At 33.9% G+C, this 17,934-nt stretch overlaps 1 protein-coding gene across 1 annotated transcript in view; it reads right to left on the reverse strand.

Moving 5' to 3' along the window:
- Rock2 (Rho associated coiled-coil containing protein kinase 2) overlaps positions 1-17,934 on the reverse strand; it is a 137,200-nt gene that overhangs the window by 29,550 nt on the left and 89,716 nt on the right. The window contains exons 6-16 of the mRNA XM_027937791.2: positions 11,888-12,032; positions 9,040-9,178; positions 6,509-6,600; positions 5,625-5,784; positions 4,378-4,438; positions 3,479-3,490; positions 2,260-2,339; positions 1,861-1,909; positions 1,024-1,159; positions 787-878; positions 340-586 (exon numbers count right to left, since the gene is read on the reverse strand). Coding sequence (XP_027793592.1) covers positions 340-586; positions 787-878; positions 1,024-1,159; positions 1,861-1,909; positions 2,260-2,339; positions 3,479-3,490; positions 4,378-4,438; positions 5,625-5,784; positions 6,509-6,600; positions 9,040-9,178; positions 11,888-12,032 — 1,213 coding nt within the window. The remainder of the gene's footprint in view (positions 1-339; positions 587-786; positions 879-1,023; positions 1,160-1,860; positions 1,910-2,259; positions 2,340-3,478; positions 3,491-4,377; positions 4,439-5,624; positions 5,785-6,508; positions 6,601-9,039; positions 9,179-11,887; positions 12,033-17,934) is intronic.

The raw sequence follows: 17,934 nt of genomic DNA on the forward strand, positions 1-17,934 counted from the left end.
TACCACTGAGCTACAACCCCAGCCCCACTGCTTCATATTTTGAAGCTGTTTTTGTGAGCAAAGTTTTATACTTGCTGGCATAGTGCTTTACAGTTTTCCTACAACCAGAATTTACCACCTAAGGAATTCAACACTTATAATATTTGAAAGTATATGAAAAAGTTCATAAATTAAATGAAATAATTTATAAATAAATTCAAAATTTATAAGTTTTTTATCAACATATTTCTACAACAAAGTGCTTCCTTCAGAAATATGCTACTCTAGAACATTATCCATCATTTCAAGTTATTTCCAAAATACAAATCATTAAGAGTAATTCAAGTACAATCTATATACCTTGTAAATCATTAATTATCTCAGATCCATGGGTTCGGTCCCTTCTTTCAGATTCTAGAGCTGACTGAAGATTGATAAATTCTTTTTCAAGTTTTAACTTAGCAGTTTCCAGCAGGCAGTTTTTATCTTGTAGATCTCTATTGTTGGACTCTAGCTGCTGAATCTGTTTTGAACTTTCTGCCTGGGTTTTTCTTAATCGAGCTGCAGTATCAGATTCTGTTCGAAGCAAAGCATTGGTTTCATCCAGCTGTTATTTCATTCAAAAACAAACAAACAAAAAAAACAGAGGTATTAGATGAAAATACATTCATTTACTAAAAATGTTAAAGGATTTCCTTCTAAAATCAGAGGCACAGGCCTTTTGAAACACTGCCAATTAAAATTAATATTAACAGTCAGTCATAAATAAAACTCAAATCTCTTTTTTACAAACGGAGATCAACTTACCTGTCTCTGAAGTTGATTCACTTTCTCGGTAGATATTTGAGAGTTCTGATTTCTTTTTTTCAAATCTTCAAGTTGATCTTTTAAGCTGTTAACTATATAACAAAAAGCCTTTCAGTAGCAAGCTACAATAACATTCTCTCTTTCTCTCTCTCTCACATACACACACATACACACACGTACGCACACACACAGTCCAATTATTTTCCTGATAAGTATTTAATGTTATATTCCACAAACCATCATTTTCCAAATTTCGTTTTTTGTCCGCTTCATGATCAGCTTTCCGCTGATATTCTGCATTTTTGTGCTGAAGAAGTGCCTTTTCTCTTTCTAATTGTCTTAATGCTGATTCCACATTTTTCCTTAAGGTAATCTGAAATAATAATTAACATTATTATCAAAAAGAAATATGTATAAAAACTAAAACAAAACAAAATACTTCAGCTATTTCACACAGGCAAGAGACCAAATAAATAAATAAATAAATAAACAAACAAACAAACTACCACTGTTTTTTAAAAACTATAAAATATATTCCTTGTTTGGAAAATATCACACTACTCTTAAACAATCAAGATCATAAATGTTTTCTTTACTATTGAATGTCAAACCTGTAACCTTCCATCACTACTTAGCCATCATTATTTTATACTAACTATGGGTCTAAAGTATTATAAATAGCAATTAAACAATAGTCCCTTTCTGTTTTTAAACCATGCCTTTAACCACAAATAGAAATGCTTTTTTTTTTTTACTTGAAATATCAAGCTTGCAAAAAATCAAGTTTGCAAAAACAATAGAATGAAGCCTAAAAAGAAGTTACCCTATAATTTCAGTCTTGTCCTCCAGTGGTACAAAGTAGATTTTACTATCTTGTATCAAGATATATATTACCATGGTATTAACAGAACTCTGTAAGCCAGACAGACATCAAGGATTTTTATCAACAAATATTAATAAAGGCTGGGAATGTGGCTTACTGGTAGAGAGCTTGCCTAGCATCCATGAGGCTCAGGGTACAATCTCTCGCACAGGGGGTGGAAAAAGTTAATAAAAAGTATAGGGCAACTTTACCTCTTCTTCTAGTTCCTTTGCTGTTTTCTCTAGACGAGTATTAATAGATCTAAATAATTTCAAGAAGAAACAATAAATAAAATAATTATAAAGTTAAAAATAATTACATAAATACTTTGTAGCTATTCTTTAGTAAATGCTTGAACATATACTAAACAGTGGCAGATGCCTGTAATCCCAGTGACTTGGGAGGCTAAGGTAGGAGGATCTTGAGTTCAAAGCTAGCCTCAGCAACTTAGGAAGGCCCTAAGCAGCTTATCAAGACCCTGTCATTAAATAAAAATATGAAAAGCATGGAGGATGTGGCTCAGTGATTGAGTGCCACTGGGTCCTAGTCCCAGTACAAACAATAAACAAACAAACAAATAAATAAATAAAATATTTAGCTACAAATCATACTTGCACTTCTGTTCTAACTCTTCTTTGGCTTGTATCTCAGTGTTGAGGTGTTCTTCTAACGTATATATTTTTTTCTGAATCTGTCAAAAACCAAGAAACTTTGTTTTGGTTATATTTAAAGACAACAGGCTAAAAGACAACAATGAGAAGCTTATTTTGTTTTTCTGCAATCTTCACTATAATGGTATAATTGTGCCTGCTTAGTATGACTCCTACTGATAAAGAAAAAAACTCTCCCCTATTCTTTTTTCTGTCATACTACACATCTGTCTGAACACACTTATGCAAATATGAATAAGAAACTCATTTTGGCAGAATTCTTCAATGAAATCAAATTTCAAATTAATTTCTGTAATCTTCCAATACACTTCTATAGATTATCATTTGAAAATATGGTTACTTTTTTGTGTTTATGAGATAAAGATAAAAGATCTGAAACAAATATTCAGAATATTTAACTGAATATATATACTAAAAAATACTATAAAATGAGAATATAAGCTCTTCTTTCATATCTTCCTCTTCCAAGTTTTCTCCTCAGTAGCTTTCCCTAGCTATGCTGGTCTTCAAGCAAACAAAATTACAATATTATTTCCTTTTCAAGGATTTAATTTTTAAGTTCCTGTGGTGTCTTGGATACAACGATAGGTATTTTACAAATGTTGTCTTGTTAATCCTAACAAAAACCCTAAGAAAATGGTAGCATTACATCCACTTGGTCAAGAAAATGAAATTCAAAACAGGTAAATACCCAGGTCAAGACAGCACAGTTAGTAAGTGGTAATGTAAAAATTAACCCAGAACTATTAGATTCCAATGCCACTATTCTTTTCATTATTCTTCCCAGTGATTATATTCTCCATGGTTTCTTAATCATTTATCTTAAAATCTCTATAAGAATAAACAGGCTAATGAACTAATCAAGTTTAAGTGTTTTGGGCTGCCACTGCATTTATTTGAGCACACTAGTTATCACATTTTACATGTTTTTTCTACCAGTTACATACCCTTAATAAGTAATCAGAAAATTACATGATGTATATTTTAAATAACAGATTCACAGTACGAATATTAAAAGAAATACTTGGTAGGGAAAAGGTTGGAAACGTCTCTCTTTGGTAGATGAAGTGCTCCAAACGGGAGCTGGACTGTGACTATATTAAAACACTGCTAGAGTGATGTTTTTTCCGCTCATTTTTCAATGTAGTTGACAACATACCTCTTGGCTTTCCTATTAAAAGAAAAAAGAATAAAATGTGTGTTATACTTTATAAAATTCCTAATAAAATTCATACCCAAATTATCCAACCTGATTTTTTACTTTTCATAATTTGAAGAAAATGATTTTGATTTACATGTATGTGGATGTACATGTATGACTTAGTTTTGTATGCAGTTAGAAATTACAGCAGTCACAAAATACAATTTGATAGAAAATCTTTTATATAAACACAATCCTAAATAGGAATTCAGAATTTGAATCTCTCTCCTCCTTCTTCTGTACCTGATAGATTAATATTTGTACACTTTTAAGCACTAAGGTCATAAAATTATCTAACTGGCATCAGAGCTGTTTACAAACCTATTCTATCACTTGTTATTAAAACTAAGCCTAAACCAATGTATAATTCACCTTTTTACTAGCCATCCTGTGTGGAACAATGATACTCTTCATTTAATTAACCACTGTAATGTTAAGGTGAACTGTATTATATAAGGAATACCATCTCATGATTTAAAAAGTAGCATCAAATGAACTTTTAAAAAGCCATGGGAGTGCTGGGCGTGGTGGCATATATCTGTAATGCCAGCTACTCTGGAGGCCATGGCAGAAGGATTCAAGTTCAAGGCTAGGCTCAGTAACTCAGCAAGACTGTCTCAAAATAAAAGGGCAGAATGAAATGTAGCACAGTGGTAGGGTATCTGCCTAGCTTATGTGAGGTTCTGAGTTCAAGCCCTAGTACCGCCCACCCCCCAAAATCAAATTAAAAAGGGCTGGGAGTGTAGCTTAGTGGTAAAACCTCCCTTGCATCAATTCCCAGGACCAAAAAAATAAGAGAAAAAAATATGTATATTTGAACATGTGACTTAACTAGAGTAGTAAAAATGAATACGTACTTCATTTTTCCTTGATTGCACCAAATCATTTTCTCTACAAGATGGAGAGTCATTTAATAACCTAGAAGGGAGGAGAAAAATAAAATCTTTTGCATTTCATTTTAATCCATTTTGTCTTATTCAACCAAGTTATTCTCAGAATTAAATATTAACCACAAAGATTTCTCTTTCTTTTCACTTTATTTTAGATAAAGCAATATTTTTGCCTCTGAACACTTTTCCCAGTAATTTAAAATGCAAACTTTCCTGCCGCTCCTTCTTATCAGGTGACCAAGTCTTTAATTTTATAGGGACTTGGAGTCATTACATGGAACCCATTTTCCTCTTAATCAACTCATTTTAATTTCTTTAACTATTATATTTTTCTTCTATTCCATCTTCTAGAAAGAAACAACTTCAGTCAAAAGTCTCTTTGCAGAGCACACAACAATCATCTGCTCCACTGCTCATCCCAAGTGCCAATTTTATTTTCTAATCTTACATCCAATACTCACTGCAGTCAACAATTATTGATTTTTGTTTTGGCCAGGATTTGTGCAGAGATTATAGGCAAGAAAATCTTAGTCTCAACAAGTCCTCCAGTCACAATACAGCTCACACGCCCTCTGTATGAGGTGCACTGGACCACACTACTCTGCTCAAGATATGCTTACATTCTCAACCTTTCTTTAGCTACCTGGCTTGGCACAATCCTCTCCTAAGTTTCCCATATCTTGGCCACTCAAATCCCTTTCCTACCAGCTTTTAAAATGCTACCTTTTCCCTGAGTTCTCACGTGACCTTCCCCCTTAACCCACTCAAAAGAAATGTGATTAAGCTGCTTAGGGACTCTCTAAAATTGCTGAGGATGGCTTTGAATTTGGGATCCTTCTGCCTCAGCCTCCCCAGTCAACAGGATTACTGGAGTGTGTCACCACAACCAGTCCATCTCAGATTCTCTTGGCATCCTTTCCTTAAGGCAACATCACATTCTACCCTCCATTATGACTATACAATTCTCTTGTATCCTTCATGAAATGACAAACTTCTTTCAAAAAACTGGTATTTGTTCTTACTTCATATACAACAGTGCCTTGCAATAATGTGTGAGTATAACATTAAAAAATCATATAGTAAAATTAAAAATAATTGAGAGTTTAGGAAAATCTCGAAAGTTTAAAACAAATTAACATTTAATCTCCTATAGTTCTCAAAATGTCACTTTATAGCTAGATTAGGAAAATAATAACATTTAATAATCCACATACAGATTTTCCCTATAGTAGGTAAATCCTATGAAAGGCAGCTGATTTCCCACAAAAGCTTTAGGAATTGGGAAGGTTTCTACATCTCCTTTATCATCTTCGATGTCATCAAAATTGCTGCTGTCTATGTCACTGCTGAGTTCAGGTACTACAGGAGCTGCCGCTATTAAAAGAAAAGAATTATTCATAAGCAAAATGTAAGAAACAAGCCACCTCTATGTTTATGACATATTAATATGATTAAATCATGTTTTACACAAAATCTTAGCAACACATCTTCCATTTTATCATTTCACAAAATTAAGATTTTGTCAATAATTTGTTACTACAGACCATTAATAGATTAATTAGTTATACAAGTTAATACAATTAATCAGTTATATAAGGAAAGGTATACAATATTATTCTAAGTGTCAAAAATTATAAGTAGTAAGTAATAACCTGCACATATATTCCTTAAGGTCCTTAGTTTTCTACATTCTTTAAATAGAAATATTTCTTACCCTTAAAATGAATCAATGCCATAGGTAGACAAAGTAAAAATAAATTATTATTCTATGCTTTACCAGAGTATAGTCTCCATAAATAATTATTTGCTGATTTGTTAGTGCAAATAAAATCATATAAGAATTTTCCTTGGCAAGTTAAGAAACATATAATACTTATTATAAAAGAATTGGGAAATACTAATAAGTACACATTAGTTTGCTAAGATATTGAGGAAATAGTAATTTATTTATAAATGCTGCCACAGGAAAAATTTGGAATGTAATCTCAATTTAAAAATGAGTTAGCATAAAGTGTATCAAACATGCCTGTTATTCAAAAAGTGGAATTAATTTATGAGATTTTTAAATGGAATGGAAATATTAGATTTATTGACTTACTCTCTCTTATGTTATCCCAATTCCATTGATCATTCTTAAAGAAAGGATGCTGTTTGATTTCTTCTACCCCATTTCTCCCAAGTCGTACCTCCCTAAACAATGCAGTTAAAGACTGTATTATAATAAAATAATGAAAAAAATATTAACTCATCTCAACAGTTTAACCAAAATAAGGATAAAAAATGAATAAGATTTTTAAAAAACAGCTTCAGCCTAAGTGTTTCTCTAAAATAATCTCAATTTTATAGGAATTGATTGCTCTAGATATATTAAAAAGACTTGACATAAAGCAAACAATATGGAAGTAAAATATACTTCCCTCTATTGTTTATGTCACCTGCATGTTTCAAACTTAAAAAAATTCACATATTAAGTTTAGAGCTATACATATTTATTCTGATAAATTATCTCTTCATTTATATTAAAATTATCACTCTATAAGAAAAATATGATTAAGGATTTCATTCTTTTGACTGTTCAATGAAGACTGTATAGGATGGGAATGTAGCTCAGTAGAAGAGAGCTTTTCTAGCTCACACAAGGCCCTGTATTTGAGCCCAAGCACAGTAAGGAAAAAAAGACAAAAAAATAAAAAATAAAAAGACTGTATGGAAATAAAAAGCATTTGCTTTAAGTGTATTCCTGGAGCTAAGTTTAACATGAACAAGAAAAATTGTGCATTTTAAAGGACATGCTCCTAGCCAAACTTATGACATTATATTATTTTCAAAATAGTTCAAAATATTCACATATAATCATCCTTAGAATGTTTCCTGTCCCAACAAGTTGCTAAAGCAAATCTACAAATCCTAATCCATTCGTTAATATATGCTGTACTTACTTTACAATGCAATCCCCACCCACCCTATTGAATCCCCAAATCTAACATTATACAAGTTTATTTGAGTTTATCAGCATTGATTCTTCATTATACATATAATCAAGTTTTAAAGTTTTATTATACAAATGACTAACTCATAAAAATTATTTGCCTAAAGAATAAAGATAAAATAACTTATAATTGTATTTGATGAAAAAAATTATATACTAGCTGGATGTGATAATGCATGCTTGTAATCACAACTACTTGTTGAAGCAGGAGGATCTCAAGTTTGAGGCCATCCTGGGCGACTTATCAAGACTCTGTCCCAAAATTAAAAAGGGAATGGAGACCAGTGGTAGAAAGTTTGTCTAGCATGTACGAGGCCCTGGGTTCAATCCTCAGTACTGCAATACAATAACAACAACATTAAATTTGATGAGAAAAAACAGTTATTGTTTTAAAAAAAATGTGCCAATAAAGCTTCACGTGGGGGCAGGTGGTGGTGTCAATTTTATAAAAGCATTCAATTTGAAAATGTATATCCCAGGATTCTGCCTTCAAGATTTTATCCCACAAAAAGTGTGTAATGATGAATGTATAAGCATCATCATTGCAGAACTAACAGCAACTAGCTTATAAACAATAAGGTGTGCATGTTGTATATTAGAGCTAGAAAAGCTAGATAATATTAGTTACCTAATCTAAGCCCATCATTTTACTGATGAGCAAAATTATTTCCCAAGGAGAAAACATAATTTCCCCATGATCACAAAGCTGATGAATGAGTTTGGACTGGACTGTGAGCTCCTTTGCTAGGATGACCTCTATCACAAGTATAAAATATAGAAGAGGACATCAGAAGAGAAATGAAGGAATAAAATAGCTTTCTAGTTTTTTTTTGTTGTTGTTTTTGTTTTTGGTACTTAGGACTTAACTCAAGGGCACTTAACCACCGAGCCACATCTCCAACTCTTTTTATTTTTGAGACAGGATCTCACTCGGCTGGTTAGGACCTCATTAAGTTGCTGAGGCTGGCCTTGAACTTGCAATCTTCCTGCCTGAGTATCTCGAGTCACTGGGATTTCAGGCGCATCACTGCTGCTGGGCTAGCTTTTCTTTTTGAAGCAGGTTTTCACCTTTGTTCATCTATTTGTTTTAAAAAATATAAAATTTTCAGAACAGACTTGTTCATATTCAAATGTGAATAAGAGAGTTGGGAAGGAGGTACTCTCATATCAAATGCAAACAGTTTTTAAGATTATAAATTGTTAAATGCTCTTGTCTAGTATGTATGAGGCACTGGGTTTGATCCCCGACACCACATAAAAATAAAAACAAATAAAATAAAGGCATTGTTTCTAACTATAACTAAAAAAAAAAAAAAAGAAGAAGGTAAAATGGGAAGAAGACAAAGGTTTTATTTCTTTCAAATGTGTTTAAAGCTTACTAGGGTTTTTTGTTGTTGTTGTTGTTTTTTTAATGGTTTTAGGCATGAGGATTGAGGTTAAATTACAACTGGGCCGCCCAACCAAAATGCTAAAGGTAACCTAACACAAGGCTCAGCAGTAGGAAAAGGCTAACCCAGAATTAAATGCAATTTGGTTAATGAGAGAGATGTTTTTCATATGTAACTAAATTAGACATGCTTTCATTTCTACAAATTTAAAAGCAATGGGGCTTCTCTACAGAGAAATCCAATGTACATTACCTATCTGTCAAGAAGGCACAGATGAGACTCTTCGCATGTTTAGAAATTTCTGCATCTTCAGGGAAACATAGTGAATTTTTATGATCCATAATTTTGCTATAAGTTCCTACAAGTGAATCTGCATAAAATGGAGTGTCCCCTAAAATTCCAAGAAAGAAGATGCTGAATGTAATAGTGGATGCAAATTAAACACTTTTCACCTAATTTTTAAATGTTAACTTTAAATTTGCCGCATGCATGGAAAACAAAGACAGGAGTCCCAATTAAAACAGAAATGTACAAAAAAACATTTAAATTTTAACTAGAGTCATGATGATCCTTCTACCATTAAAAACAAAATAAAATCAATGTTAACTCTAAAACTTGGTGTTTTTCTGTGTTTTTCAATTTACTTGTTCAAAGTTACCTATTTTCTAAAGCCCTAGAAGAAGAGGCAAAGCAAGTAAGAGAATATATTCTACTTTCAAAAGATTGCAAGATACATCTTCATGTATCATTGAACTCAGGGACACTCCCCAGTCCTATTTTGTATTTTATTTAGAGACAGGCTCTCACTGAGTTGCTTAGCACCTTGCCTTTGCTGAGGCTGGCTTTGAACCTGCAATCCCTCCTGCCTCGACCACCCAGGCTGATGGGATTACAGGTGTCCGCCATTGTGTCCGCCTAGAATTTGTTCTTAACTTAAGAAAAGAAAGGGTCTTGAAGTGGGATGAGACCAGAGTATTTTGATGCCGGAGCTGGATCGGCATCTTGAGATGGGTCTCTAGAGCTGTTATACAATATAGCAGCCACTATATGTGGCAATTTAAAGTTAAACTAAAATTGAAAAATGCAGCCCCCTAGTTACATATATATCAGCCACAGTTCAGTGGCAACCACACTGCCTGGTGTAGATGTAAATTGTCTTTATCATGACAAACTGGACAGTGCTGCTCTGAGAGTCAGAGCATGTCTATTCTTCCACATAAGAGGGAGCAGGGCCCAGAGTGACTGCATGTGACCTGCCTAAAATGACAAATAGCTAGAGCCAGAAAGGGACAGAAATTATCTCCCAACATAGTGTTGTGGCCAACTACTGATTATGATAAAGAGCCCCTAAAGCAAGTGTAAAGACAGAAAATCCTAAAGGAACAGTTCTGGTCACTACCCATCAAAAGCCACAGCAGGTAAAGGCCCTGCCCAGTATATGTCTATAGGCCAAGTAACTTGAGTGCTGGCCAACTTCTCTAAGTCAGCCAATGCAAAACTTCAAAAGGTATATTCAGATTGTTGTTTGAATTCAAAGGTGGGTTTGGGGTGGAGAGCACTGAATTCAAGAATTTTCTAGTATAATTTTTTTCTAGTGTGGTAGAATCTTCTAAATGAAGATCACTGCCAACTAACATAAGCAAGCACTGCAGTAGGCTCAGAATACTGTAAATCACTGCCATTAAACTCTAATTTAGTTCTCAGACTTGAAAATAGTAGTGGAAATCTAAATGGCCTATTCAAATGAGCCAATTTACTTGTTCAAAGGTACCTATTTTCTAAAGCCCTGGAAGAGGCAAAGCAAGTAAGAGAATATATTCTACTTTCAAAAGATTGCAAGATATATCTTCATGCTTCATCAGGTGGGAGAACAGACAGCTACTGGTACCAGATGGTATGTAAAAAGAGACTTATTACAACAACAAAGGCTCAAAACAAAGTAGGTCATACTACAATATGAAACCAAGTATAAGAAGATCAATGACACATATATTGGATCATTACTAAAACAAGGCAATTTATACCACAAAAAAGCTCCGTAGTATTCATTTAAATTCGGGATTTACTAAACATTTCTAATTTTTTTAAGCAATAATCATACTCTTATAGATTTTATACTATCAATTTCTTATACTATCAATTTCTTTTAGGGTCCTCATCTAGAAAATAAATTCTGTAATTCCAAAAACATATTTCTATCAGCCTTATGTTTAAAATATTTATAACAAATAAGATTTATCCAAAAAACTCCATGTAATGTTATTAGCCTTATCGTACTTACAAAAGTACTAAATGTAATTAAATCTTAGTTATATTTTCCCTCATCCCAAGACAAGTAAAGCAATCATAATTGTCCTCATCCAGAAGATATTTTTGTGACCCCAGTGCTTAGGAATAGAAAATGTTAGAAATGAAGTCTATGACACATAAAAAAAAGTTTTGAAACACTTAAGCTTTTCATATTTTGAATTGGTCAAAGTAAAAGAAATGACTGAATTCGCTTCTGAGTTTTCTAAAACTGAAATATCAAAAAAAAAATTCATTCCACTGAATTACAAATCAAAAAATACTAGTAGTAAATAAAAGGCATACATTTTACAAAATCAATACAAAACTACATAAACCAATAAATACTGTTAGTGCTGGGGTTGTAGCTCAGTGGTAGACTGGCTTAGTATGCACAAGGCCCTGGGTTCAATTCCCAGCACCACAGGAAAAAAGTTACTTCTAGTTCTCTGTTATTGTTTGTTATAACAAACAGTAAAATCTTATATTTAAAACACTGAAAACAAATACAATTATCCCCCCAAAATCTTAGAATTGAGTAGCTGTAAACTTGTTCTTGCTCTACCATTTTCTTAACTCAAAAGGGTCTACTGAAGAAATATTTTCTAACAACATACTTTTAATTCCTTTCATGTTCTACTTATTCCACTTAATCACTGTGCCAGGTTCATGTTATTTACTACTAAATCAAAATTTCCAGAAATTTCAATCTTCCCTAGGACACATGCCATTTCCTTATATTTCCAAATCCTTGACTGAACTAAAGTGTTATGAAAGGGTTTTGAAAAAACAACAACTTAAAATATTTACTCACCTACTAGCATCTCAAAAAGGAAAACACCAACAGACCACCAATCACATTCTCGCCCATAATAACCATCACCCCCTTGTGATTTCAGAACCTCGGGTGATATATAATCAGGTGTTCCAACTGCTGTATCACAATGTACCATGCCTGTCTACAAACAGCAGAGAAAGAGACCATCGTGAATATACAGAAATATCAATGAAACTTATTTGTTTACTCTTAGGTAGAGAGTGACTACACACTGCCACTAATAGAGCTTCACTGCCAACATGGCTTTGGGTACAGGGAATTGAAATGTATTATGAAATGCATAAAAATGTCTGGATTATGGGAGCCAATACAATTCATTTTTACAAAGGACTATCCTATAGTTTATACTTTGCAGAAAAATTTAATAGGGACTTATTAGGTTAAAGAAAACCTCTGAACTTGCACGGCTTCATAGAAATTAGAATTTAAAATATGAATATTATGAGACTTCAGAGCTAAACTCTTACTAAATATATACACACATGCGCGCGCGCGCACACACACACAAGCCTATTTAGCCTAAAAGGTTCAAAGGCAGGAGAGAAAGGGCAAGATATAAGAAAGAAATGATATAAAGTTAGACTGCGACAGATGGACAATTTAGGTTTCAAAGGAATGGAGATATATAATGGCTTGAACAGAAAAAAAAAAAAACATTTTAAAAAAGAACAAGAATGACCTTATATAAAGCATGTTCATAAAGTGCAATAAAGTTCAAATCAGTTAAATGGAAAATTCCATGTGATGACGGTCAGAAGGGAAAGTTGAATATCAGTTTCAATAACTACCTGCCTGCAGAATAAATACTTTTGAGTAAACTATGCAAATAGCACTCTCCTTTTAGAAAATTAATGTTCTACCCCCAGAATATTTGGCTAACACATTAAAGTTTTTTAAATAAATATTTGAAAAAGATATTTAAGATATTTAGGAACTATCACATGGGAAAAGTTCTCAAATTATATGGATATGGAATGTACATTTATGACAAGTCTCAGATTCTGCTTAAAAGAAATATGGGAAGGATAAATCAGAAACTAAAGAGATTGATTTATACCTGCAGGGAGTATGTGGGAAAGGGGTAGAAAGAAGGAGTAATAGGAATAAAGTAGTAAGGATAAAGAGCAAGAGACCCTACTCTGATCATACATCTTATACAGCTTTAATTCTTAAAATCAGGGAAAAATTCACACACAAAAATGTAAAAACTGAACCTGTTTTATAAATGAATCACATAACTTCACTGTATGGGAACTGGAAGAGCAGCCCCAAGTAACTCTGGAAAACATCATTGGGGAGGGGTAGTAGTACTGGGGATTGAACTCAGGGGCACTCAACCACTGAGCCAAATCCCTAGCCCATTTTATTTTATTTAGAGACAGGTCTCACTGAATTGCTTAGCACCTCGCTTTTGCTGAGGCTGTCTTTGAACTCATGATCCTCCTGTCTCAGCCTCCCAAGGAAAACATCATTTTAATAGGATACTCTAAGGCTAAAAACAAAAGAAATACATAACAATGTTAGCAAATCTGTTAGCTACAACAGTTGGGTTTAGCAGTTATGAAATAATTTTAGGTTTATACGAGGGTTGAAGAAGAAAATACACCACAGATAATGCGAACCAAGTGTTTTTGTATTTTGGTATCGAGGATTGAACTCGGGCACTTAACCAATGAGGCACATCCCCAGACCTTTTTTGTATTTTATTTAGAGACAGGGTCTCACTGAGTTTCCTGGGGCTTCACTAAGCTGCTGAGACGGCTCTAGATTCAAACCCCACCTGCCTCAGCCTCCTGAGCTATTGGGATTATAAATGTGAGCCACTGGGGATTGAATTCAGGGGTACTCAACCACTGAGCCACATCCACATCCCCAAAAAACCCAGCAGAGTTTTTTTTTTTTTTTTTTAATATTTTTTCTTTAGTTGTAGATGAACACAGAACATTTACTTTATTTATTTTTATGTGGTGCCAAGGATCAAACCCAGTGCCTCATGTATGCCAGTCGAGCGCTCTACCACTGAGCCATGACCCCCAGCTCAGCAGTTTTTTGATATCTAAGAAATTACAAAAAAGAAAGAAGACTAGAATGAACCCTGTGGTATTGGACATGAGTCAAAGGTGTCTATATGAACCACAATGAATATATTATGCACAAACAGAGCTGCAAAATTAAGTATAAACACACGTGGGAATGTGATTTAGCACATCAAGTGTATGTAACACCTATGTACCAGTTTTGTGTACTGACAGCCTAGAAGTGATGATACTCCAGGAGCAATGAGCATGTGGGCCCCTAAACACTGACTTAAAACTCTCTTCTCTAATAAAAGAAATGAGAATATAAAGAAGTGGCTGATTCCAGGGCTGAGGCAGAGAAAGTGTAAGTCAAGTCTTATATATTTTGTAGTGTCAAAAACAAAAAGAACAGAAAGAAAAGGATAATGCTCTAAAAAGAAACCAACATGTGGAACCAACCTAACAAACTTTACAAGGTAGCAAACTCTGGACCAAGTTTCAATGTATGAGCAGGAATTTTCCAGGCAGACTATTAAACCGCATATATGAAGACTAGGAATCATGAAATAATGCTACAGTAAAAAATAACTGTATGGTAACTCTTGAACTCTGTGCCATGAGGTGCTGTCAGCTGATACAGAAAGAAGGTAAAAGTAGGCAGGGCCATGTCATCATAAGAGGTTTCAGAGACAAGCTATGGAGTGGAGACTTTATCCAGCACGTGTCAGAAATCTACTGAAGGGTTTTAAGCTAGAGAGCAAGATTTTCAAGAAGATTCCTCAAAATTATTTTAAATGCATCTGACTAAATGTTTATTTGCTAAGTATATCTGGTGTTTATAACTGACAAAATTTCATAAAACAAGAGTTTATGAAAACATAAATTGGCCAATCAGAGATATTAAAGAGCTGGTCTCAGAAACCATTCAAAATGCTTCCCATGAAGGTGGAAAAGAAACATTGTATGTGGAGTTCTTCATCAGAAGCATTAAAAGCCTTAGGTGAATTGTTGAATAGGCAGGGGCTTTTCAGTCTGTTTTAATTTTTTTTTTTAATTTTAAAATTTTAAAAATGAGCACTTGCATTCTTTTCAGAGAAATACACCTGTTATGCCTTGCACAGTAGTCCAAATGGTTTAGAATCCACTTCCACTTCCACTGCTGTAGTACCCACAGCCACACAAAGCTGCCCGCCTGGATTATCCCAGTCCCCCTGCTGGGTATCACCTATTGTTTTCATCAGAGCTCTGGTTACAAAGAGGAATGGCTTCTGAATAATCTACCTGCACTGCTCCAATAATTCAGCAATTACTCCAATTTCTGTTCTTTTTTAATATACATTTTTCAGAAAAAAGAGGTTTTTTTTTCCAGAAACATGAGTAGCCACACCTATATTTTAAAAATTGATGTCACTTGTAGAAGAGTTAAGACATGAACAATTTATTAATTAGCTTTTTAAAACATACAGTAATTTATATCAAGAAGATAGTGCACCACGATCAAGTGGGATTCATTCCAGGGATGCAAGGTTGTTTCAATATATGGAGATCAATAAACACAATTCATCATATTAATAGACTTAAAAAAAGAAAAACTACAGCAACTTAATCAAATGGTACACATTAGAACATGTCATAAAAGGTGGTAAAGGTTTTGAAAGAGAGGACAGACAATGAATGAGGCCAACACATCCAATTAATGTAAGTCATTTAAAACAATTGTTCTCAGCTGTTAGAAACCTCCACATGCAATATACAATATGACTCTCACATCCAGGTAGAGGGTGTGTGTGTGTGTGTGTGTGTGTGTGTGTGTGTGTGTGTGTGTGTGTGTGTGGTGGTGTGTTTTGCAGTGTTGTGGGGGTGCTAAACTCAGGAGCTTATGCATTCTAGGCAAGGTTTTACCACTGAGCTACACCCCAAGCGCTAAGTAAGTTTTTTTCTTTTTTTTTCTCTGAGAGAGAGAATATCAGAATGGTATCCAGAAAATGGTGATTAACTCTTTATTTATTTATCTATGTCAGAAATCAGAGAAACACCAACTCTTAATTGTGATAGAACCAACTTACTTTAGTTCTTCTAAATTATAATCTCACAGTTGTGTTTTATTTTTGCCTTTATTCATGGCATAATGTTTTATAGAAAGCCAACATAACTGAAGAATGATCTGAGTATCTGGTCTTCTTATAGATAAGGGGATGACAAATTTATTCTCCAAAAGGCTAGATTATAAATTATCTCAAGTTTTCTGGATCACAACAGGTTCTGTCAGCAAGAAGTCAGTTTTAAAAGAGTCAAAAGATGCACAGGTGATTCACAAAAGAGAAGTCAATGACAAGTATATAAAGAGAGGTTTCTCATCATAAGTTGTTAAGAAACACAATTTAGGGGCCTGGGGCTGTGGCTGAGGGGTAGAGCACTTGCCTAGCATGTGAGGCACTGGGTTCGATCCTCAACACCACATAAAAATAAATAAATAAATTTTTAAAAAGAAACAAACACAATTTTTAAAAGATACTACCTTTATACCAATAGAAATGGTAACCTTAGCTGAATAATGGGAAAAGTTCCTGAGGATATGAAGAGACAAGATCTGTCATGCACTACTAGGAACAGGTTATGAACATTTATAGCTTTAAGGAGATCAGGCAATATTTCATTAATGAGCCCTCTGGTATGGTAATATCACTTCTAAGTTTATACTCAGAGAAACACTTGTTTTGTTGATGGGAGGGAGCTGGGGATGACCTAGGGAACAATGCCAGGGGAATAAGGCAAACTGATAAGATACCATGGAATGCTAAGCAGCAGTAGGAGGCAATGAACTAGCCAGGTGTGGTGGTGCATGCCTGTAATCCCAGTGGCTCAGGAGGCTAAATCAGGAGGATCATGAGTTCAAAGATGGCTCAGCAACATCAAGATGCTTAGCAACTCAGTGAGACCCTGTCTCTCAATAAAATACAAAATAGGGCTCAGTGGTTGAGTGTCCCTAAATTCAATCCCTGATACCAAAGGAAAAAAAAAGAAGCAATGAACTCACCTATATTAATCAGGGATAGTTATAAAAACAAGGCTAAGTGACAGAAGTAAACAAAATGATACCAATTCTAATACTACTTATACAAACTAAGTATATTTATATCGTACTAATACTCAAAAAGCAAATGGTAAACACATTACATTGGTTGTTTATAGGGAGAGTAAAGGCAAACTAGAAACTGAAAGAAGAAAAGTGTAATAAAAATAAAATGGGAACATGTGTAGACTTCTCATGACAATAAACTATAAGCCAAGGGGTATAATTAACATGACTTTCTTTATGTGAATTAAAAAAATACATAAACAAAATTAAGCCACATTTTGTTTTTAAACAATTTAAGATATTTAAATAGCTTATTTCAGTATTTGCTTGCATGCTTGTATAATTATTTTATAAATACCATATTTCTCCTGTTCCCCATACTCTAGTACTCTATACCACTTTTTTCTTTTGTATACTAGGGACTGAACTCAGGGACTTGCACGTCATGCTCACTACCACTTAGCTACATCACAGCCCTTTTTATTTTATTTTGAGACAACATCTTGCTAAATAGCTCTGGCTGCCCCAAACTTGCAAACCTCCTATTTCTGCCTCCCCAGGTGCTGGAATTCCAGCTGTGCACCACTGCGCCTGGTAACATCTTTCTATTTTGCAAAGTACCTTTAACCTTCCTCTATAAACATGGTATGATTTATTTTCCTGCATCCCACCCCATCCACAAAAGATTTTGATTTAATTAAAATCAGAATACACTCATGGAAGTGCAGTACATAAATATCATAGATTACATATCCCAGACACAGAAAGGTTTAGCATTCTATCAGAAAACTATTTCGTATTTGATTTTCATTATAGATTAATTTTCACTATTAATCATTTCATACTATTTTATGGTAAATGCCACAAAAGGGAGCTTTGGGAGCAATCAAAAACTCCCCCATTAAACATTAATAAATGGTTATAGG

The sequence above is a fragment of the Marmota flaviventris genome, chromosome 14 (assembly GCF_047511675.1).
Source record: "Marmota flaviventris isolate mMarFla1 chromosome 14, mMarFla1.hap1, whole genome shotgun sequence".
NCBI classification, from domain to species: Eukaryota; Metazoa; Chordata; class Mammalia; order Rodentia; family Sciuridae; genus Marmota; species Marmota flaviventris.